The sequence below is a fragment of the Echinops telfairi genome, unplaced genomic scaffold (genome assembly GCF_000313985.2).
Source record: "Echinops telfairi isolate 266 unplaced genomic scaffold, ASM31398v2 ScPeMD7_1;HRSCAF=3_0, whole genome shotgun sequence".
Lineage (NCBI taxonomy): Eukaryota > Metazoa > Chordata > Mammalia > Afrosoricida > Tenrecidae > Echinops > Echinops telfairi.
Window position 1 is genome coordinate 26707899 of NW_022103896.1, and position 24747 is coordinate 26732645.

The 24747-nt window shown below is 38.4% G+C and overlaps 1 protein-coding gene across 2 annotated transcripts in view; it reads left to right on the top strand.

Annotated features, from left to right (window-relative positions):
• CSMD3 (CUB and Sushi multiple domains 3) overlaps nucleotides 1-24747 on the top strand; it is a 1328144-nt gene that overhangs the window by 662366 nt on the left and 641031 nt on the right. For both annotated transcript variants that reach the window (XM_045286022.1, XM_030887469.2), the window contains one exon: nucleotides 19456-19559. In XM_045286022.1, the coding sequence (XP_045141957.1) occupies nucleotides 19456-19559 (104 nt within the window). The remainder of the gene's footprint in view (nucleotides 1-19455; nucleotides 19560-24747) is intronic.

Here is a 24747-nt window from a genome sequence, read left to right on the forward strand (position 1 = left end):
TGAGCTCAGTGACTGTTGTTTGGGCTATCTAGAGGACACTCAGTAAAATCTGATTGTTACTACAATGCTTTCTACACCCCCCACCCCCCACCCCCCGCAACCTAGTAGAAGTGGAGGGAAAGAACCAGAGAGAAGAGCAGGGGTTGAGAGCAAGAACAGGAGCGTGAGAGAAAGGACAAAGAATCCGTCACATGTATAAGCCTTCCGGACAGTACATTTTCATTTAGACAGGAAGGATCCTGCACACTGTCCTGACTGGAAGTTTTTAAACAAGGGAAGGAAGGTAGTCATTTTACAGACTGGACCTAAGAGTCTGTACCTCTTATTTTACTGAGTCCGGTATAGACTTGAACCTCATCCATCACTGCTGTGGGGAGCAACTTAGTCATGCTTGAGCACACACCACCCAAGACTTTGACTGGTAATCCAGGCCCCTGTGTCCTTGAGCATCCATCCTCATGAGCTCACATGTGCCACAAACTGCAGAACCACATGTTGGATCACAGGTTAACACGACCCCATTGGCTGTGGTTTCCTCGTGCTCCTCAGGCAAGTGATCTGAAGGCCTTTGGGTTAACACATGCAGTCGAATGGTATGCCTCTTTTGACATTTATTGGCAGACCTGAAAGAACCTTGTAGTAAGTCCAGATGAACAATAGTATCCTGCTCAGTTCTCACATTACCACCGGTTTACTTCCTTAACAAGCCCTCTAATCATGAAGATTGTCTGTGAATTCCGTATACCCATTGTAATGAATATTAGAATCTAGATATAAAGCAAAACATGCTAGTCAAGGCAACACATCCATGGTGACACAAACAATTTATGAAAGGAGGTAGGCTTCCTCAGGGACCAGTGCTTTGAGATTTTTCTTAACCTTAATATTCCCTCCTTCATTCAAGAGTCCTAACTATTCTTCTAGTGTCTTCTAGACATCCCCATACTCCCTTACTGGTCCTCGGGATCCTCACAGTGTCACTGAAGGACAGCTCTGTGGCTGATGGTCATGCTGGGATGTCCCCAATGGTTCTGGGGGGTTCTTGATCTCCTGACTCTCTTGCCAGTTGTTTGATCTCAAGTCCAAAAGACAGAGAGACTCCCTCTATGTAGGCACTGAGAGATAAAAATACTGACCCAGATCCAAACTGATAAATACCCGTGTATTTGCCAGAGTCGGGGGCTGGTGGATGGGGTTAGTTGAAAGGACTGGAAGAAAACAATACTGTTTCCACCAGTGGCCACTGCACTGGAAGGGACAGCTATGGAGACCCTTGGGGGGCTCTTTTTATGCCAGTTACCCAGGTTACCTGCAGCAGGTGGGTGTCTTCCAAGACAACCCAAGGATACTTTGGGGGATGCTTACTTAGTTTAAATACAGGCCTTTTGGAGCACAAACTAGCATCCCTTCACCTGCTCACAGTGTCAAGCACATCCCAGGCACAGGTTGTGCTGTACCTGGTTCCTAGTGCATTGGGACCACACCAAACTGGTCAAATGAGAAGCTTTATTATAAGCCGGCAACTGGGAGTTAGCTATCGCTATGAGTAGGTGGGCGATTCTGTGCATCTCATTACAACTGCACGCAGTGACTGGAGGACGAACAGCTAGGGAACTTCCCACCAGTATTCGTTATGGGCATGCGCAGCAGCCTGCCAAAATTTGGAAATTGGTGGCTCTAGGTGGGAAAACAAATGTGGAAATAGCCTACGTAAGCAATGGAAAAATACCGAAGTGGGAGTCAGCAGGGTAGCAAATGAGCCTTAGGGTACTGCAGTTGGAGTAAGTGATCAAAAGGAGAGCGAAGAAATAACCAAATCATGTCAAGAAAGTTTCTGAAAGCAGCTAAAGATCACTTCCACTGATAGCGTTTTTTAATCAGAACCTACTCAAGCACTCATATTCAGCTTCAAGAGAGAATGCAAAGTATGATATTGATTTTAATCAACTAGATACCCCCTAGAGATTTACCCGTGAAAGAAGGGCTAAATGGAATATTGGGGGGAAGTATGACACTCTCTATTACACCGACTTATTCCAAAACTTGTAAGTGAAGAAGCGATGTTCTTTTTAACTATCAAGTAAGAAGCCATGCATTAGGAAAACAAAAGTACTATTAGTACCATCAATACTACTGCTATATATGTGACAGACATCATGGTCAACAATGTTTCATGTCTCCTTGCACATTCGAGCCAGTATCTGAAGGATGACTGGGAGCTAGCAATGCAGAGGAGATTGTCTGCGCCAGCAGTAGGGTTTTGAACGTCAGTGAAGACCCTGGGTCTCCTGGAAAATACAAGTGAACCCTAGGTTTGGGGGAAACAGAGGAGGGCAAAGAACGGTAGAAACAAAACCTGAAGAGGGGAAGTAAGGCTCTGATGATCTGGAGCCTGTAAGATTCATCCAAATATGTAAGGAGCTTTAAAAACATTGTGGAAATAGTCATTCTCGTTTAATTCCATTTTCTACAATCGTTTTTGAAACCACTTCATATAATGAGAAGCCATTGATTAAAAAAACAAACAAAACCTAAGTGGCCATGCTTGCATTTTATTCAGTTATCACTCAAGTGTTAACCTCTTCACCTCCTCCATCACCGACCGCATTCATCATTTCTATTACCTTGCCATTTTCTATTGTTCTTTATAATACACCATAATGCACATGAGTGTTATAACAACTTTATATAATGCAAGGTTGTCTGCTTGTTTGCGTACAAGATTCATTTAAAGGGTAATGCGACAAGGATTCCAGTTCATACAGGTTCATAGGTTGATGCCAAAGGAAAGGACGTGCCTTTCACCAGCTATCCATAAGTCCTGGCTGCAGAGAAAGCTTCTCAGTGATACATCTGTCTGAGTACCGGAGTTTTTAGGTAGTGAATTGTATTGTCAGATTAATGTTTTAACAAAGCAATCAGAACTTACACTAGAGGCTTATTAATTGAAGTACAGTTCAAAAAACAGGAAAACGTAGTGTTACTACTTTTTCACAGTTATTCTATTACTGGTTCCAGGGATAGCTCTGACGAGCAGTGGGTTTGTTGGCATGTGAATTCTACTGATCTTTAACTTTGTCTTGTTTAGAGGCTATTTCAGGGGGAGAATTTTGTAGTTAAATCAAATTTAATAGATATCTATTGATGAAGATTCATTATTTAATGATTATTCTTAAAACAATTCACAAATAAAAATAAAGTTAACAGCAAGGACCATGGCTTAAGATGCTAACACTTTCTCCTTTAGTTTTATAGGAGCCCTGGTAGGATAGTGATTAAACATTTGGCTTTGAACAGAAAGGTTAACAGTTTGAATCCACTAGATGCTCGGTGGGAGAAGGATATGGTCGTAGACACCTATAAAGATGCCGCCTTGGAAACCTGTGAAGCAGCTCTTCTATATCCTATAGTGTTGCTCTGAGTCCACGTAAATATGAGCAACAGGGCTACTGTCAGTAACTGGTTTAGTGTCATCAATAAATTAATGAGTATAAACTAGGAGTAGAATTAGAACTCACTGCATGATTCATTGTATATAAAAGTATATAATAGCTGAGTCTCACTACCAACATCATGTGGTTAATCATTTTGAAGAAACCCTACACTTTCCTAAGAAACCATAATTAAAAGATTTTTTCATAAGATAAATAGAGATTCAGATAGATAAATGGAGATATATGTAGATAGGTGATAGGTCCATAAATAAGTAACCTGAACTGAGCTAGCCAATTTAGAGATGAAAAATATTATGGCTCCCAATGAGACAGAAGTAGAAAAGGAGTGCTTTTTGTTGAATTATTTTCTAATAAGCTTCATTTCTATTTGTTTTCCAACACAACAGGATGTACACATTTGTAATGAATAGCATACTAAATCTAATAATATCTACAAGGCATTTTCTTCAAATTGTAAAAATTCAAGTCAATTATTTATGTGTTCTGAAACAAATTATACCTTCCAGTAGCTAAGCATAAATAAATGACAGAAAAGAACGAATGATTTCATACTTTCATGTTATGGATTTAATATTTAATGTAGTTTTCATTTTATGTAGCTTCTTTTCTTCTGTGAAACATTTGTAGTGCCATATTTCATTTGTCATTGTTACACACAAGCAATCCCTGAAGGAGAAGTCCAGTGTACTTCTGTACTTATGTACAGAAGACATAAAAGCTTTTAGTTTAGTTTTATTTTTTTATCATTCCATCAATATTTTCCTGTGTCCCCAGACTCTGCTCCACCTCTTTCTCTGAAACATGAACCCTTGTAAGAGTTGTAACTATTAACCTGATGTTGGCAGTAAAGTGGATGAGCCTAGAGAATTCCCAGAGCTGGCACTTCTCACTACTGAATGGTTTAGTTCGGAGTCTTGGGATTTATCTTCCGCAATAAACCACCTAAGTAATATTGCAATAGATAATCTTTCCAGATGAGGAGATTAATTGCTTCCTTTAAATGAGGTTACTTTCAAGTGAATAAGTGATGCATTTCCTTGCAGCAGACTACAAGTCTTTCATACCTTATAATATTTGCCTAGTTCACAACATCCCTATCAATTTACTTGATATGCTTCCTTTTATAAAGATTATCGAATTACGATCATTACTTTGTAGACATTTATTGAATTATTGAATAACCCTTATCCATATACATCTAGAATACATATACTATACCACACGTATCACAGAGGCCATGTAATTTGGGATTTTTCTGAAATATAGAATTTTTAATATAAATGAACTTCAAAATTTGTTCCATTGGAATTAGATTAGTCAATTAATTTGATATCATCAAATTGTAAGGAAAAGAGCTTTGTGTGGATCTTTGATTAGTGCTTTTGTATATATGAAAAATGAACCAAGAAAATCAATAGTGCAATCATTGTTATTCTGCATAAAAAATTCTTGACTGAATCAATTCTTTTTTCACATTCTTTCACAACAAAACTAATTCCTTGATTCCTATAACATAGCTCTGTTTGAGTTAAATCCAGATTACTTCCTGCTACCAACATAAGTATATAAAAAGGTTTATACAACCCTTTACAAGCTCTCCTCAATACTCTAAATTCCTGCTTATGTACAAGATAAAATTGAAAACCCTCAGCCTGTGTCTAATTCCTGCTTCTCTTTCTACTTTTCCTTGCTATCACCTCTTGCCTCATAATCTGTGATTTAAAAACACAAAGCATTCCTCTTTCCACTGTGCCACCTTTCATACCCCATATATACATGTTACATAGAATATATAATCTACTGCACTGGACTTTGATTGCCAGATTTATTGTGTAACAAAGGATTACATACCTTCAGCTTAATTAAATTTTGTGTATTTTATATGTATGCACATTATGTACTCTCAATTTCTTCAACTGCCAACAAAAAGTGGATATTAATGTTCGAGTGACTTGTTAGCATTCAAGACTACACCTGAGGAAGGTAAAGGATAGGAGTACATCTCATGTCCTTTGGAAAGATGCACAGGGGAGACCTGTCCCTAGAGAAGAGCAGAATGCCTGGCAAAGTAGAGGGACAACATAAAAGAGCAAGATCCTCCACCAGATGGATTGAAACAGTGGCTGCCAGCCACAGACTCAAAATGAGACCAATGGTTGAGAACGGCTCAAGACCAGGCACCGTTTGTTCCGTTGCACAAAGGGTCTTCATGAATAGGGACAGACCCAATGACACCTAACAATGACAAATCGGGAGGAAAATGTTTTATTTTATTATTTCATTTTTTTAAAAAGGCCCTCAATGAGAAGGGCTCAGACAGAGCGGTTGTGAAGACGCTGCGGGAGCAGGTCGTGTTTTGTTCAGCTGTACACAGCATTGCTGTGAGTATCAACTCACTCCACGACCCCTAATCACATCAACAACATAAGAGGCCGAGGGCGATAGTGGGTTATGAATTTGGCGGCTAACCCCTGGGTCATCAGTTTGAACCTAGCAGCTCCGGCAAAAAAGATAAGTCTATCTGCTGCTAGAAAGCCTGAGAGGCTTGGAAACCAGAAAGTGCACTTCGGTTCTGTCCTATAGACTTTCTCTGCGTCTGAATCAACTCATTGCAGTATGACTGGATTTTATGGTGATCCCATGTGACAGGGCAAAACTATTCCATAGGGTTTTCTAGCCTGTACTATCTACAGCAGCATATCACTGGGTCTCTCTACCACTGAATTTGAACCCACTACCTTTCAGTTTGCAGCTCAGTGATTAACTATTGCACCAACAGTTGGTTGACTTGAACTTCCACTTGTTGTTAGGTGTCAGAAGAATCCATTTCTACTCATAGTGACCCTTTGTACAAAGGACTAAACACTATCCGGTTCTGTGCAGACCTCACTTTCATTCCTATGGCTGAGTGCATTGCTACAGCCACTGTGTTAGTTAATCTCCTCGAAGGTCTTTTTCTACCAAGCATCATTCCTTCACCAGCCATTGGTCAGAAATATGCAGTATTGATAGAATATAAGGGGGATTCCAGAAGGTCTTGGAAAAATGGAATTGAAAAAAACAAAACATTTCCACAAATTTTTTAAGCTGCCTTTTATATAGATAACAGATACTTCGAAATGTTTAGTAAATTGTCCAAGATAATACAATATTCTGTAACAGATATAGATCTTTAACTCTAGGCTCTGCCTGTACTCAAAAGTATATTATCCTTACTTAATGAATATAGCTTAGTATTAATGTTAAGACATGATTAATTTGTTTAGTTAAATATCTTCAAAGGACAATTTGAATATTGCACTCATAATGTCAGTATGCAATATCTAATGCAGGACTCAGTACCTAGAGAAATGTTGAGAAGTTTAGTCAGATTTCAGATAATTTTTGAAGAAAAAAAACGTCTTTACCATGAATGGAAAAGTAGTTCAGAATGGTAAATACAGCTATCCAGGAATTTCCAACTCATCATAACCCTATAAAACAGAGTAGATCTTCTCCTTTGGGGTTCACAAGCTGTAAATCTTTATAGGAGCAACCCCTAGAATCATCTAATGACCTTGTGGTTGTCACCCCAATGCATAACCCACTAGGGTACCAGGACTCCTTATCATGGTAGAGAGTCCCGCTATTTGCCCCCAGAAACTGATGCAGTTATTAATTGTTATTACTTAGAAATGATTTCCCCATGCTAAAACCATTTAATCCATTAAGCATATGATCAATGCAAAAGCTAATTCTTATAAATCATTTTATTATATATCAGCAACATGTGTGATTGAAAGCATTTCCTTAACTGTAGATCGCCTCTCTGGAAACTCAGAATAGCTTGACGACTAAGTGCATGAACTCTGGTACTATGAAAACCTGGACTTCAAGTTTAGTCCAAACACTTATTAACCAAATAAGGGTGGGAAAAAATACTTGGGCAAGATTTTTAAAAATATATTTAAAATGAGGCTTAATTATACTTATTTACCCATTAGAAGGTTTCCTGCTTATATACAAGAAACCTCAATTCAAATGACTTAAATAACAAAGAAATACATTTGTTTAATATACCATTTGATAAAAGAAAAAACAAGCTGCAGACAAAAACTGAAGAGGAAAAAAAGACTATATTTTTTATTGAAGATGGAAGAAAATGCACAGAATCTTATCACCAAAATAACTAGCTGACATTCAACTATTTCAAGAGGTAGCATATGATAAAGAGCCAATGGTACTTGAGGAAGAAGTCCAAGCTGTACTGAAAGCATTAGCTGAAAACAAGGCTCAAGAAATTGATGGAAGACCAATAAAAATGTTTCAACAAGCTAATGAATCCCCGGAAGCACTTATCCATCTATGCCAAGGTATTTGGAAGACAGCTAGTTGAACAACTGACAGGAATATATCAATATTTGACCCATTTCAAAGAAAGGTAACCTAACAGAATGTGCAAATTATAGAACAATATCATTGATATCTTGCAAAAGTAAACTTTGTCATCCAACAAGGTTGCAACAATATTCTGATGGGGAGTTTCCGGAGGTTCAGGTCAGATTCAGAAGAGGACTTTGAACAAAGGATGTCATTGTTGATGTTAGACAGATCTTGGCTCAAAGCACAGAATACTAGAAAAAAAGTTTACTTGTTTTGTATTGACTATGCCAAGGCATTCCATTGTGTGAAATTTAACAAACTATGGATAACCTTGAGAAGAATGAGAATTCCAGAATACTTCATTGTGCTCATTCAGAACCTGTACATGGATCAAGAGGCAGTTGTGTGAAGAGAATGAGGGAATGCTTTAAAATCAGGAAAGGTGTGTTAGGTAGTCAGTTTATTTTGCCAAGCTGGCCAATAAACACATGTGGGGTTATTTGAAGGGCATAGAGATAAATGGCTGGGTGAGCCTCACTCTAGAGTTCTCAGGTCTCTTGCTTTGTGATGGTCAGACCAGGATGCAGCTGCCTTAGCCAGTTCCATGCTTCAGCTGGCAAGGCTCCCTTCTTGCAAAACATCCCCGAGGAGAAGCCACATGGACCTACCCTGATGCAGTGCTGGGTGCTGGAGCACCCATGTGGAGACCCCTGCCAGCGCTGAGATGCTTACACGTTCACTGATTTCATTTTCATCCTGCAGTCGGCATCATAGAGTGTGTTTTGTGAGATGGAGAAGGACTTTGTGGATTGGTGTCGGACATATGGGTTACTGTTGGACTTGTGGGTTTGGGCAGCACTGGGTTGGGATGTTTTCTTGATGTGCACTTAACCTTTATAGAAAACTCTCTCTTCTACATGAGTTTCTGTGGATTTGTTTCTCTAATGTACTCAAACTAACACATTGTGGGTCAAGTTTGCATCCTCTCACCCTACTTATTCAATTTGTAGGCAGAAAAAATAATCAGAGAAGCTGGATTATTTGAAGAAGAATGTGCAATCAGATTTGGAGGAAGATTTAGTAACAATGCGTAATATGCAGATGACCCAAACTTGCTTACTAATAGTGAGGAGGACTAAAAACAGTTGCTGATGATAATCAAAGATTGCAGTATTCGGTGTGAATTGCAATTCAATATAATGAAAACAAAAATCCTCCTGACTGGAACAAAGGGAATCATCAGGGGAAAAACTGAGAAAAAATTGAAGTTTTCAACGATTTGGTCTTGCTTGGATCCACTACCATTGCTCATGGAAGGGCAGTCAAGAGATCAAATGACACATTGCATCGGGTAAACCTTCTGCAGATCAGCTTAAAGTGTTAAAATGCAAGGATATTACTTTGATGATTAAGATGCCCCTGACCCAATCCATGGCATTTTCAATATCCTCATTTACCTGTGAAAGTGGAACGCTGAAGAAGGAAAACTGCAGAATCGCATTTGGATTATGGTGCTGGCAAAAATATTGAGAATACAATAGACTGTCAAAAGATTAAACAAATCTGTCTTGGAAGAAGTAGGTTCAGAATGCTCTTTGGTGGCAAGAATGGTGAGACTACCACTCATGTACTTTAGGCATGTTGTCAGGAGAGACCAGTCCCTTGAGAAGGACGTCCTGCTCCATAAAGTGGAGGGGCAGTGAAAAAGAGGAAGAAACTGGACAAGGTGGATTGACCCAGTGACAATGGACTCAAACATGAAACCAATTGGGAGTATTTTGAAAGAATGGGCAGTGTTTCCTGTGGTTGTACAAAGGGGCGCAAAGAATACGAAGTGCCTTGATAGCACCTAAAGACAGTAACAAGTCAGATCCACTAGATTAGTGTCATGGTGTTGATGGTTTCAGGAGCACAGCTCAGAGATGTAACCAATATAAAAAGAGAGCCCATAAGGACCCTATGTCCAGCTGGCTTTGCTGGAATTAGTCCTGCTCCTTTCTAGTTCCTACCTTGAGGTCATAAGTCCAAAATACTGAATATATATATATATGTGTGTACATATGTATGTATATATATATATGCACCTTTACTTGACCAAGCATGATGCACAGCCCCTAGAGAAGACTTGTGCTTGTTAAAGTGACTGAACAGTGAAAAATAGAAGGACCTCCCAAAGATAGATTGACACAGTGGTTGCAACAATGAACTCAAACAAAAGCAATTGTGAGGATGGTTCAGGACTGGGTGGTGTTTCATTCTCTTACACATAGATAATGTCACTATTTGTCATACCTTACTTGAAAGTACCTACTAACAAAATATCTTTGCTCTGGCATTTTCTATTTTCTGTTAATTGGCTTTCGCCTTAGATTACTTATTTTCAAATGACTGCTATAGCTAAATTCAGAACATACAGATCCACTCACTTCCAGTGTCAAATGAGTCTATAACCAATTGATTCTATGACTTTTTTTTCTTTTTCCAAAATGCCCCTTGTAGATTCCTTTGAACAAATAATGATACTTGCTAATATCATATGGAGCCATTGGCAAATAGAATTTGACTACCAAGACTTGTATTCTGAATGAGACCAGAATGGCCAGAGTTTGAGAATGTACAGAAGAAGTTGTCTTGCTGAGCAAAGTCACTCTTTTCTTGAGAAGGGAAAGCTCAGCTATGCTACCAGGATATTGAGCTGGCAATCAAAATTGTCAACAGTAATACTTTTGTGTTGTTGTTGTTGTTATCCATTATCCATCCAGACACACACTTCCTGAATTTGCTTTGAAAGATACCACCTGACATCAAAAATAAAATAACAAAACACATACTGCCATTGAGTCCGTTCTCCTTCACAGAACCCCACGGACAGAGAACAAATGCTCTCGTTTCTGCTCTCAAGAAAGGCTGTCCATCTTTACAGGAGCAGAAATCTTCATCTTTCTCTACAAAGAGGCTGGTGGTTTCAAACTGCTGACCTTGAGCCTAGCAACCCTACACTTAACTCATCAACTGGGCTCCTGGGGAAAAGTACCTAAAGGAATTACATTATTTTTCCACTAATAGAGAAAGCCCAAAGTAAGTCAGTGCTGCATACAACTACTAGTCCAAAGTAGCTACATGATTCATGGTTTCCCCATTTTATCGAAATGAAATTGCTTATATCTTGTAGCTTTATAGTCAATGGACACATAATCATAATAGGAGTATAAATTTCTTTACTGATGTCTGGTTACAATAAAGAAGGAGGGATTGGAGAGCTGACCCACATTTGAAGATGTATTGGGCTTTCTACCAAGACTGTCAATTATGTAAATACAAAAAATTGTATTAAGATTCTAGATGGTGAAAATAATGTATACATTGAATATACTTTTAGGATTAAAATAAAGTAATCCATGCATAGTCGTGAGCAAACTGCCTCACACAAGATCGAAGTTTATTTCATTTTACATATTTTAAAACATGCGTACCAAATATAATGTACACAGTTAATTGAGATTCCACATGACTATATAAAAGATAATGATGTATAAGTCAGAGTGGTAAGCCCTTTTTGACTGCTGTACATAAAAAGAATTATGAGCTATAGATTTTATACTAGTTCTAATGAAATGTTCTGTGAAAAATGGTCTTGAGGCATATGAAAAGTAGATCTACTCAACACTTGATATTTAATACGATTTAAAGAGTTCTTACTTCTAGAAAGCCAATGTTTAAAATTCATGAGGTTAATTGACTGAACTGACTGATTAAAAGAGATAACCTAATCTCAACAAACCATAGCCTATAACTAGTCACTCCTCTACAGACGGAAGTCAAGAAAGTTGCATTTCTGCCCCCTCCCCCCAGACTTTTTTCCCTGTAAGTCAAGGCAAAAATAATTTAATATCTTAGGAGCATATTTCATTATTTCGGTTTTTCTTCAATAAGTCCTATGAACTAAATATGTTATTTTTTTCCTCTCCACTAATGATTACGAAGCAAAAACGCAGTTTTTTTTCCTATCTATTAGTACTTGTATACATATTTTCCCTATTTCACCACTAAATGTTTCAACCTAACCACCTACTAAATATGAAGAGAAGGGATTCACACTTTGATAACTATTTGTTGATTTTTAATAACTTTTATATTATTTCCATATTACTTGAACATCAATCGGTAAAATTTCCATGTTGCCACTCCCGTGTAATGTTCTTGCTGTTGATGATTCTAACTCGTGGTAACCCTATGTATACAGACTAGAATGGCTCCCCAGGGTCTCCAAGACATCTTTGGACACCAGATAGCCACCTCTGAGTGATTTCTACTCATCTACCATCTGGATAATAGTCAAATGCTTAGCCGTTTGTGCCACATAGGGGATTTCCTTCATATTATATGAGAATCTAGAATTAATGGAGATTTATGCACATTCCCTGTTGTACTTTATGTCCTTTCAGCTGTGAAAGCATTTCTTAATTTTGTACATTATATATATATTATTTTAAAAGACTATCATTGTGGGTGCTACAATGAGGTTTTATTTATATTTATCTATATTAGCCACTCCAACTAACGCAAAGCTAGTTTTTATAATTGAAAGTATAGATATTTCATCTCGGGAGATATTCCAATAATAATGCTAAAACTAAACCTACATGAATCAAATTAAAATGAAAGTGTTCTGCAAATTCAATCAGACTGTTCTCACTGCTCAGTGATTGTATGTCATTGAACCTGTTCAAGTATTATAAGTGTCTAAAATGTCAGTGACAGCTCAGTGGTTAAGTGCTTATCTGGGAGTATATGGAGTAGTTAGTAATTAATTCATCACTTAATTTAAAATGAAGTAGAGTTCTCATTGTTGAATATATACATGCATGAATCTAAATTACAATTCTGGCAAAATAAGATCTACCATTAAATGGGTGTCCAAATTCTTTAGGACATGATTGTATAATAATGAATATCAAAGGTTTGACATAAAACTAGCAATCAGTCAATCAACCATTTATTAGACACCCAATTTGTGTCTTCTAGCCTATTAGGTTTTGTAAGCCACATAAAATTAACCATTTCCTAATTTTAACTACAACATACTCTTAGATGTATTGTGAAATGGATCGGGTAAAGTGGATCATAGAATTTCCTCTTCAGGCAGATGAGACTTGGGTACAGTGGAAGGCTATTTCTAGTGAAATAGTAAGAGGTCCTTGATACATACAAGATAGATTTTATTTTCAGTATGTTGCCATTTGACAAAAAAGCAAAATAAATCTTCAAGCACAATACATACATACATGAAAAGAGAAGTGGGTGGAAATGAAATGGGAAGAAAGTATGGTTTTCCTTGGAGCAGAGAACACAATATATCAGAACTGCTTAAAAATGAAAAAGGGAATCAAAAATTAAATGTATACCCATACCAGTTCATTCCCGAGCAAAGATGCAGACATAATTAAATAACAGCCCTCTTTGGGAGTGGGGGAAGGGACAAAGAAAGCGTGGCCAGCAGAAACAGGAATATAAAACACCAAACGTCTCTGTAACAAACAGGCTTTGCTACCACATGGCAGCTTGTTTCTTTAGACTAACAACAGTGTGTCTTCTGCCTTCTTTTTTTCCCTGTCATTTTATTAGGGGCTCATACAACCCTCATCACAATCCATACACACATCAACTGTGCAAAGCACATTCGAACATTCATTGCTGCCATCACTCCCAAAACACCCGCTCTCCACCTAAGCCCCCTCCTCAATCCCCCCCTCCCCCATGATCCCCCGATAACCTACAAATCACTATTCTGTCATATCTTGCCCTGTCCGACGTCCCCCCTCACCCACTTTTCTGTTGTCCATCCCCCAGGGAGGAGGTCACATGTAGATCCTTGTAATCGATTCCCTCTTTCCAACCCACTCTCCCTCTAGCTTCCCAGTATAGCCACTCTCACCACTGGTCCTGAAGGGATCATCCGCCCTGGATTCCCTGTGTTTCCAGTTCCCATCTGTACCAGTGTACATCCTCTGGTCCAGCCAGGCCTGCAAGGTAGAATTCGGATCATGATAGTGGGGGGGGGCAGGGTGAGCATTTAGGAACTAGAGGAAAGTTGTATTTTTCATTGTTGTTACATCGCACCCTAACTGGCTCATCTCCTCCCCAAGACCCCTCCGCAAGAGGATCTCCAGTGGCCTACTAATGGGCCCTGGGTCTCCACTCCGCACTCCCCCCATCATTCACTATGGTAAGATTTTTTGTTCTGATGATGCCTTACACCTAATCCCTTCAACACCTTGTGATTGCACAGGCTAGTGTGCTTCTTCCATGTGGGCTTTGCTGCTTCTGAGCTAGATGGCTACTTGTTTACCTTCAAGCTTTTAAGACCCCAGATGCTGTACCTTTTGATAGCTGGGCACCATCAGCTTTCTTCGCCACATTTGCTTATGCACCCATTTGTCTTCAGCGATCGTATCATGGAGGTGAGCACAAAATGTTATGATTTTTTGTTCTTTGATGTCAGATAACTGATCCCTTCGGCACCTCGTGATCACACAGGCTGATGTTCTGCCTTCTTTTCTACACAATTCTCCTTTAGAATTCAATTGATCAGGCCCATCAAAAATAATCTGTCTCAAAGAACCTGTTTGTAGACTTTAATTATATCTGCAACATTCTCTTGCATTTAACATGTAAGTAAGCTAATAACACTAGCCACTAGTATTGCATCCCACCACATTCACATGTCCTGCCACCCTTGTGTGGAGAGGATTATACAGACTGCATATACCAGGCATAGGAATCTTGGGGACTATCTCAGAACCAGATAGCTGATATTTTTTTAAATGTCAGTTTATAAAAGATGACATTTTGAAGAGAATACCTGTAAGTTCATGGATCACAGACAACCCAGAAGGAGTAATCATAACATAGTACATTCTATTCCACTAAACCGAATCATTCCTTTTATCAAGAGATTTAACACGATAAAAAAATCTATAAACTTGAAAATGATACGATAACACATATGAGACGTAAAGAATGGATATTTAGAATATATAAAGCAAATCTCAATTCTTGTTTTTTGTTTTTTTATGGTTGCTCTCCAGTTTTCTTTGACTCAACACATTATATCTAACAGAAAAAAACCTTCTGTCGTTCTTTGCCAACCTTCTAACCATTGCTATGCTTGATCCGATAGTTGTATGTACTGAGTCATTCTATTTCACCCCGGGTCTCCTTTTTCAGTGACACTCGACCAAATATAAAATATTTATCTCAAGCAGTTGGCCTTTGAAATGATGTCCGAAGCAAAAAGAAGTCTCAACGTTTCCACTTCCAAGGAGCATTCTGGTTGTATTCTTGTTCAATTTAGATTTGTATGTCCGGGTAGTCCATTCTGTATTTAGTATTCTTTGTCAACATCACAGCTTGAATATGTCCATTTACGGTAACCTTCCTTGTTCATTGCCCTGCCTTCACAAGCGTATGAAGTGATTGCTAATACCATGGCCTGTGTCAGGTACAACTAGTCCTTGAAGTGAGATCCCTCTGCTCGTTACCACTTTAAAGAGATCTTTTGCAGCAGAGTTACCTAATGCATTTGATCCTTTAAAAATTAATTTATTATTAATTGTGAGTTAATACATATATCATTCCATAGTTCAATCAGATCAAGCAGTATTGTACAATTGCTGCCACAATCAGTTTTCAAACATTCTTTCCCTTTCTGAGCTCCTTGACATCATCTCCCTTGGACCCTCATCCCTCAACTATACACCCCCCACCCAAACCCTTATTCAACACTTCTGAGATAACCCCTAATATGAACAAACTAACCAAAAATACAGAAAATGTTGAAAACCAGATCAGATCAAGCAGGCATCAGAGGGTGTATCAACTGACAAAGTTTTAAGTGTTGAAGTCCAGTTTCTCTCTTTGAGCTCCCATACTCATTTCTCCAATGCACTCGGTTTAGTAACCACTCTCCCTCCCTCCTTCAATTATAGATAGAGGGAGATCACTCTGACTTATTTCCTATGTAGTTCCCACACATGTATCCTGGGCTCCCACTGTCATCCTTAGCCTTCTGCAACCTAGATTCTCACAATTTATGTTCTGATACTGATCTATCCTTGGACTTCGGATTATATGATTTACAATCCTTCAGTGACTGATGACAGTGTGCTTCTTCTACGTGTACTTAGTTGACATCTCAGATGACTGCTTGTTTGAAGACAAGCCTTTAAGACCCCAGACACTATTTTATCTGATAGCGGGTTACTATCTAATTTCATCACCACATTTTTCTATAGCACACATATCTCTGTGTTCCCTTCCTGAGGGCGAGTATGGAGCAGGGCCATGATTTGTTCTTAAATTGGAGCTAAGATTTAGTGTGAGCCCAAAACCCAATCCCAGATTTTTTTTAAATCTACCTTTGACTCCCTTTCAAAACTTCCTTGTTAATTTATAGTAGAGAGTCTTATCAATCATCCCCTCTGGGGCATAATGAACTTCCATTAATATTGTCTTGCTTTGCCCCTGTGCTAACTTTCTAAAGCCCTGTTGAGACAGGGATATTGGGCCAAGTAGGCTAACTCCGTATCACAGAACCTGAATACGTCACTCATACAGAATCAATCCTTTCATGGCTAGTTGCTATTTACACAAGCAATGGGTGTTAATTATCAGGGAAATTTACAATAATATTCACTGAGAATGAGAGTCATAGGTTTTCTGGAACAATATATATCCTAATACAGCATTTGATTTCTTGACTATTGTTTACAGGGGCATGATTTGCTTATCCAAGAAGAACGAAATCCTTGACAATTCCCATTTATCATAGCTTTCCTTCTTGCTCCAGTTGTAAGAGGTTTTGTTTTCTTTTTCTCAGCGGGAGAGTCAAATCCAATGTGTTAAACTTCTAGATTACAGGTGAAAATAAGACACTGATTCATTGTGTGACTGGGCAAGGCCTGGGCCAAGAAGTTCCAATATAAGCGGCCTCAGCTGTTTGCCTCCTGTGGCTTGGAAGTACTAAAATTTTTCATGGATATTTTGAGAAATAAATTGGGATACACTAATATAAATAATCTCTGCAATCAATAAAAAGATAACCAGTTCAGCATAGCAATAGTAGAAAAGACAAATAATAATTTCACAGAAATAAAGACCATAAATGTCAAATAAGTATTTTAAAAGATTCTTGAGTTATTAAGTAATGTAACATGCAAAATATAAACTCCTTTTACATCTTCTAAATTGTTAGACATTGAATCTAACATACACATACACATGTAATAAAAACCTAAAAGCCTGTAAACAGTTTAGAAAACTTTATTGCACAATTTATGAAACTCAATTATTGCTTGGCATGATACAGAAATTTCATGCATAAGTATATCACCTAGATATATACTTGCAAATTTGAATAAGAATATATTCAGTATTGTTAATAATTGCATTGCTTACACTAATTAAAAAGAAAGAAACAGCTTAACCTAAATATCCCCTCACAGGTAATTATCAATCAGAAGTATTTATAGTTAACTGTGTGTAAAATAAGTCAAACAGTTCTAATATGACTTGTAACTTGTAATTTAGTGCTTTAAATGTACGATGTTTAAACTTAGCTAAAACACTAACTTCTTAGTCAGTACTAATATATAATTAGTAAGTAGCCAAGAAAGTTGCATGTTTTTTCAATTGGTAACTGCAATTTATGTAAAATAAGTCATGATATAAAGTACATATTATTAATATTATTTATGATATAATTATAACAAATGATTGTGAAAAGGTTAAAGCTGAGCCTTTTTAATTTATCATTTCATAGTATTCATTTCCTTTATGAGTTAGTGTATAGCCCCCAAACCAAATCAAACCCACTGCCCTTCAGTCAATTCCAACTCAGAGTGATCCTATTAGACAGAGTAGAACTACCCCTTTGTGTTTCTGGGACTGTTAATGTTTTTGGGAGTAAAAAGCCTCATCTTTCTTCTGCAGAGCAGTTGGTAAGTTCAAACAGCTGGCCTCAATGTTAGCAGCGCACGGTATAATCACTATAGCAACAGGATTCGTTAAGCAGAAGGCGCCACAACCGTCATGAGCCAAGCTTGAAATCTTCTGACGCTTTATCATAGCTTGTTCGTATTGTTATTCAGACATGCCCATAAAGAGGATTGCATTTATGGAATGTATTGATGTACTGATTCTTAATTGTATTATTTTAAATATCAGATTCCAGAAGTCCTAGTGGCATTGCTGAATAAGCATTTAATAGTTCACTATAAGATCAGTGATTCAAAACCATCATTGGCTCCTTAGGAGAAAAGTGAGACTATCATCCTTGGAAATCCCACATAGAGTTGACCTCATGGCAATGGATATATTAGACTCTTTATTTAAGCATTGCAATTCAATTGGAGATGAATTTTTGAATATCTTATAGACAGTGTTTTAAGTATGTGACGGTACATTAGTGAGGAATAGTATTGATTTATATGCTATGGTATAATCTATCTCCCAAAATATTTTGCTCTATGTTTTACCAGTATATTTTAATATATTTGAGGAATTCTGTCACATACAAAAAACCTGATACTGTTAAATCTGTAATCTAGACTCAAATTTAGCTCCAACATTTTTTAAGCCTTACTATTTAATGAAAATAGCACACTGATTTTTCCATTTCAGCTTTCCAAAAATATATGCAAATATATGGAAAACCACTTGCTACCAACTTGTACCTTTTTATAAAGCCTTCTCAAAGTAGATTTGCATTAATCATGCTTCAAATGTTTCAGATAAAAATATTCTATAAACAGAAACCTAGTCAGTTCACTGAAAACATATTACAGAATGTATACAGCACATCAAATAAATGTCATGTGAGGATGCAGATTGAAATTAAGACATAATATGATAATAACTGCCGCCCTGAGATGAAATCCACATAGAGAAACATACCTGGAGCTGATGTAGGTTCCATTTCAGACTGGAATGGCATGAAATTACAGGCGACAGCCCTTCTAGCCATAGTCTTTTGGACTCCCACCAATTTACTGTGTGTGAACATGCAAAACCGATATAAAGGATCCTCATATGGGTGTGGAACAGTCTTGCAATTTCAGTAAAAGTGGGCCATCTCAGAAGCAGGAAGCGGAGTCCTGCGGCCATCAAGAAAGACAAGCCACTAGTGACGCACTTGCGAGAGCCCGATCTGAAGAGGCGGAGGAAGCAGCGAGGCCCAGCACACCGCGCACTGAGACCATGGCATGCAGCAGAGGGGCACCAGCCTTCTGAAAAGTCAAAATACAGTGAGAATTACCAAAATGTGACAGACGTGAAAGGAGCATGTGCTGTTGTAAAAATGACACCTATTGTCTTGCTTCACATATGGCTTCCACAATCCTTCAACTTCTGAGAAAGACTTATCGGTGAAGCACAATACATCTAAGTCCAATATAGTACATTAAGAGTTATACCTGTGTAATAAAGATAAGTCTACTAGTGGGAAAAGTTAGTTTTCATAATTTTGTTTACATATATATTTTAAATGTGTCTCCAGTAATTTCATTTGCTTTGTTTTGTTTTTTATTATTTATAATTATATATAATACATTTCAGATGTCCCTTTCTGCTTTTTTGATAGGTAATCCAGATAAATTTTGAGGAATTTGATCTAGAGATTGGATATGATACCTTGACAATTGGTGATGGAGGTGAAGTTGGAGACCCAAGGACAGTTCTTCAAGTGTAAGTTCTCGCTGTTTTCATATAATTTACCCTGTCGGGTATTTATGAAATTGTACCCTAAATTTTTTTCAGTATTTTTCCTTGCATAATTGCCACCAAAATAATTGAACTATTACCAAATGTTTATGAGTTGACGTAATAAATATTTATTATAATAACAAGGGTTCCTGGTGGGTGGAGTGGAGGAGAGCAGGAGTAAAAGGGAACTGACATTAAAGAGTGAAAGAAGAAAGAACATGTTTTGAAATGATGGTGGCAGCAATTGTATAATCATGCCTGATCTAACTGTACTAAGCATTGTTATAATAGCTGTAAGAGGAATAGAAAAATACATATTTATTAAACATTAAATAAATAAATAAATGTTTAGGTAAGTGAAGCGGACAGTGGAGTCTGTCTCAGGCAACACAAGTAAGACCGAGAGAGTCATCCCGGCAGGCAGCAGAGAGCAGATTGTTGCCACAGTCAGTAGCCAGGAAGCATAGCAAAGCAGGCCCTGTGGGGGTCCCGAGCTCTGGTGATGGACTCAGGGTGACGAGATCCACCAGCAGAATTCCTACCACCTGTCTGTCAGTTTCCCATACTGTGGTGGTTTGCATGTTGCTACAATGCTAAAACTGCCATCAGTATTTCAAATCATAGCAGGGCCACCCATAGAGGACAGGTTTCAGTGGAGTATCCAAACTAAGACAGACTAGAAAGAGAGGTCTAGTAATCTTCCAAAAATTAGCTAGCGAAATCCCAATAGATCACAATACAGTACTTTCTGATAGAGTGCTACAAAAGGAGTGCCACTAGGTTAAAACAACACACCTCACTGCTGTGGAGATGATACTGACCCATAGATACGCTATAGGCCAGGTTGGAACTGCCCCTGTCAGTTTCCCAGGCTGTAACTCTGTATGGGAGTAGATAGCCCGATTTTTCTTCTTTGGAGCAGCTGGTGGAAAGCCACCCACAGCGTGGCAAAGCAGGTTTGGAAGGAGCCTCAAGCTTTAGCAATGCATAGCAAGGTGACGTGATCCACGGGTTGGCTTGGCCCAACGGTAGTACACACATGGTTGAGGCAAAGAACTAGCTCAACGAGCAGCATGCTAGTCGAATCACCACGGAGAGAGAAAGAAGGGGGCCAGCCTTGGAAAGCCATTTATCTTGTTGCCTTCCAGTCAAGCTGCAACCTGATTGAACCCCACCCACATGTTCCTATGGAAACCTAGTAGACACAATAAACCTAACTAACACACCCCTTAAAGTCATTAGTAGTTCTAGTCCAAGGCCCATCCCCTTGTCTTTCTGGGATTTCACTCGCTAATTTTTGGAAGGAGAATATTAGGCCTCTCTCTCTAGTCTGTCTTACTTTGGACACTGCATTGAAACCTGTCCTCTATGCGTGGCCCTGCTAATATCTGAAATACTGATGACATTTTGGAGCATTGTAGCAACATGCAAACCACCACAGTATGGGACACTGACAGACAGGTGGTAACAACTCTCTATATAGTGTTATTATATTTCCTTTACTCTGAGAAGTTTTTTTTTTAATTTTCAAAGATCTATGTATTCTTCTCTTTGTTCAATATCCATCTATATTTTACCAGGAAACATATTTTTTAAACTTAGTGCTTTCCTTGCAGGGGGACAGGGGTGGGGGTAGGGAGCGAGTTATATTTCTCCAAAAATACAAATCTCTTTACCTTGAGTAAAAGAGACTACCTCAGAACTTACCTAGCCCCACGTACAAAAGGTATTTAAATAGAAGCTGCAGGACCACCTAACTGAGATCTGCATGGGAGTTGGAATAAGATCAGAAGTCCCTTTGAACTCTAAGGCTCTGTGATAAAGTACTTGCTGGATTTATATATTTCTAAGAAACTGGTATAAATTTGAATGAACTTGAAACATATTTATTAATAAGTTTAACTCCCTCAACTACAGGCCCACCCATGACATCTGTCGTCTCTAAGACAACAGTGCTAAGGAAATCTCAAATATTAGAATATTATAAATCAAGTCGCAGATTGTTAAATATAATATGCTTTATTCTCTGACCTTGAGAAATATATTTTGTGCTAATTGTGGAGAAAACATTTGTATTTATAATTTTAGTGTGGTGTTTTGGCTAATAGATGTTGAAGGCACAAAAAAATATATTTACTACTTTAATCCAGTAGTTGACCTGCCTCGATTCTGAAACTCACCTCCATAATTCATAATGCACGTGAACTCAGCCTGAATATTCAAACTGCCAGCATCACCGCAAATAATTCTTTGCTGAGTTTATGGGTAACATACCATGAGAATATAGGCACAGAATAGTGGCCCATGTAGGTCTTGGGAATGGGGAACTTTGGGGGCCCAGTCACTGCAGCCAGTGTTACACAAATGAATTAATTCTAATCTACCTTGAACAGCTACCTTTATAAAATGAAAATAATAAATTATTATGAAACTTTAGAAGCGTAAATATTTTTAAATGTTTACTTTTTTCATTATGACCTCTACCTGACACAATTTGATTTCAGGTTGTCCTAATCATATTAACAGTTTACTCATAATTTTGTTTTTGTTTTTCACACTGCAGACTGGAAGCTAACCTAGGATCATGAATTGGCCTGGGATTCAGATACAAGGCAGGTTCATCCTGCAGCTTGAGTTGAGCTTTTAGAATTTTAAAGACACGCCCACAACAGCACCTGTATGGGGTTCAGTTAAGGAGCCCCTCTTTTAGGGCTAGAAAAACAGTATTGCAAATGTTTAATAATACATTTTTAGAAACTTATTTTAAAACACCACTAGAAGGGATTTTATTTTAAATAATGATTTTCAAATAGGTATTAGTCCCTATTTAGACATTATTTAATAATCTATTTTATCACCTGTGAATTCCTTTTTGCATGTTTTTCCCCAAAAAAATTTTATTCAGAGTTAATACAGACATCGTATCATTCTATAGTTCAGTCATTTCAAACAATATTGTACAATTGCCACCACAATCAGTTTCTAAATATTATTTTCCTTCTTTTTTTGTTTTAAATCATTTTATTGGGTGCTCGTACAACTCTTAACACAATCCATACATCCATCCATTGTGTCAAGCACATTTGTACATATGTTTCCATCATCATTCTCAAAACATTTGCTTTCCACTTGGTATCAGCTCCTCATTTTTTCCCCTTCCTCCCTCCTTCCCCCTCCCCCATGAACCCTCGATAATTTATAAATTATTATTATTTTGTCATATCTTACACCATCTGACTTCTCCCTTCACCCACTTCTCTGCTGTCTGTCCCCCAGGGAGGAGGTTGTATATAGATCCTTGTAATCTGTTCCCCCTTTCTCCCTCACCTTTCCTCCACCCTCTCAGTATCGCTACTCTCACCACTGGTCCTGAAGGGATCATTTGTCCTGGATTCCCTGTGTTTCCAGCTCCTATCTGTACCAGTGTACATCCTCCAGTCCAGCCGGATTTGTAAGGTAGAATTGGGATCATGATAAGGCAGTGGGGGGCGAGTGGGGGGAGGAAGCATTTAGGAACTAGAAGAAAGTTGTGTGTTTCATCGTTGCTACCCTGCACCCTGACTGGCTCATCTCCTCCCTGAGACCCTTCTGTAAAGGGATGTCCAGTTGCCCACAGTTGGACTTTGGGTCCCCACTCCGCACTCCACCTCATTAACAATGATATGATTGTTTGTTCTGTGATGCCTGATACCTAATCCCTTCGATATCTCGTGATCACACGGACTAGTGTCCTTCTCCCATGTGGGCTTTGTGCTTCTGAGCTAGATGGCCGCTGGTTTACCCAGCTCAGACCAGCCAATGCACAGAGAGGACCATATGGCTAACCCCCCTACCAGACATGACATCCCTCACTGACCCATTAGCCTACAGGAGACAACACTGGAGACACAGTGTGGGAATTCTGCTGGATCTGACCCTACTACACCTAGGCAAAACACTAAGGGCATGCAACAGAACAGCAAAGGAAGCAGAGCAAGGAAGTCCCAAAGGAATACCAAAAATAGACTTTGGGGCCAGGGTGTGGCACCCCATTTTACTCGACCTGAAAACACTCCTAAAGTTCAACAAACAGACCTTGAACTATTTACAGGCTTTTCTTTTTGTTTTGTCCTTGATTTTTTGTTGTTGTTGTTTTGTTCTCTTTTGTGGCTTCATTTTGCTGTTTTGTTTTTGTGCATATTATTATCTCTACAGGTCTATCTAGATAAGATAGGCTAGATAAACAATCTCGAGGAAAAAACAACAGGACCGACTGTTCCGGGAGACATGGGAGAGAGGGAGGTGGGGGATAGGAAGTGGTGTTAACAAACCCAGGGACAAGGGAGCAACAAGTGATCCAAAATCAGTGGCAAGGAGGGTGTAAGAGGCCTGGTAGCGCTTGGTCAAGAGTAATGTAACCGAGAGGAATTACTGAAATCCAAATGAAGGCTGAGCATGATAGTGGGATAAGAGGAAAGTCAAAGGAAATAGAGGAAAGAAAGAACTAGGAGACAAAGGACCTTTATAGAGGTAAATATATTTATATATGATAGTGGGAAAATACATCTATGTGCATATATTTTTAGGTTTAGTATTAAGGTAGCAGGTGGACATTAGGCCTCCACTCAAGGCCTCCCTCAATGCAAAAACACTTTGTTCAATTAAACTGGCATTCCGTGATGCTCACGTTCCCAACACTATCGCTGAAGTCACATGGGTGCATAAGCAAATGTGGTGAAGAAAGCTATCTCAAGGTTTTCAGTTACTTTTATTTACAGAATTCAATCCATGTGTTACATCCCCTATACCTATAATTTCACCTCATAGTGCAAATGGATGTGATTTATTTGAGAGTTCTAACAGAGATCATCATGCACCTACTGGCATTAAGTTATTTCCTGCATTTAATGCATTTTCATAGAGAGGGAAAGAGATGTTCATTATTAGGCTACACTAGTCTCAAGTGTGTAGCAAACTCCCAAGAGGCTTAGTAATGCATTTTACCAGGAAAGTGTGTTCCTTCCTTTACTGTCTTTGTCCTGCATGGTTAACCGTCAGATTTTACAGTCATGACAACACTTTAAAAAAATAATGTGGAGAGAAAATGTTTTGAGAAATGATGTACAAATGCGCTTTACACAATTGATGTGTGTATGGATTGGGATAACAGTTGTATGAGCCCCTAATAAAA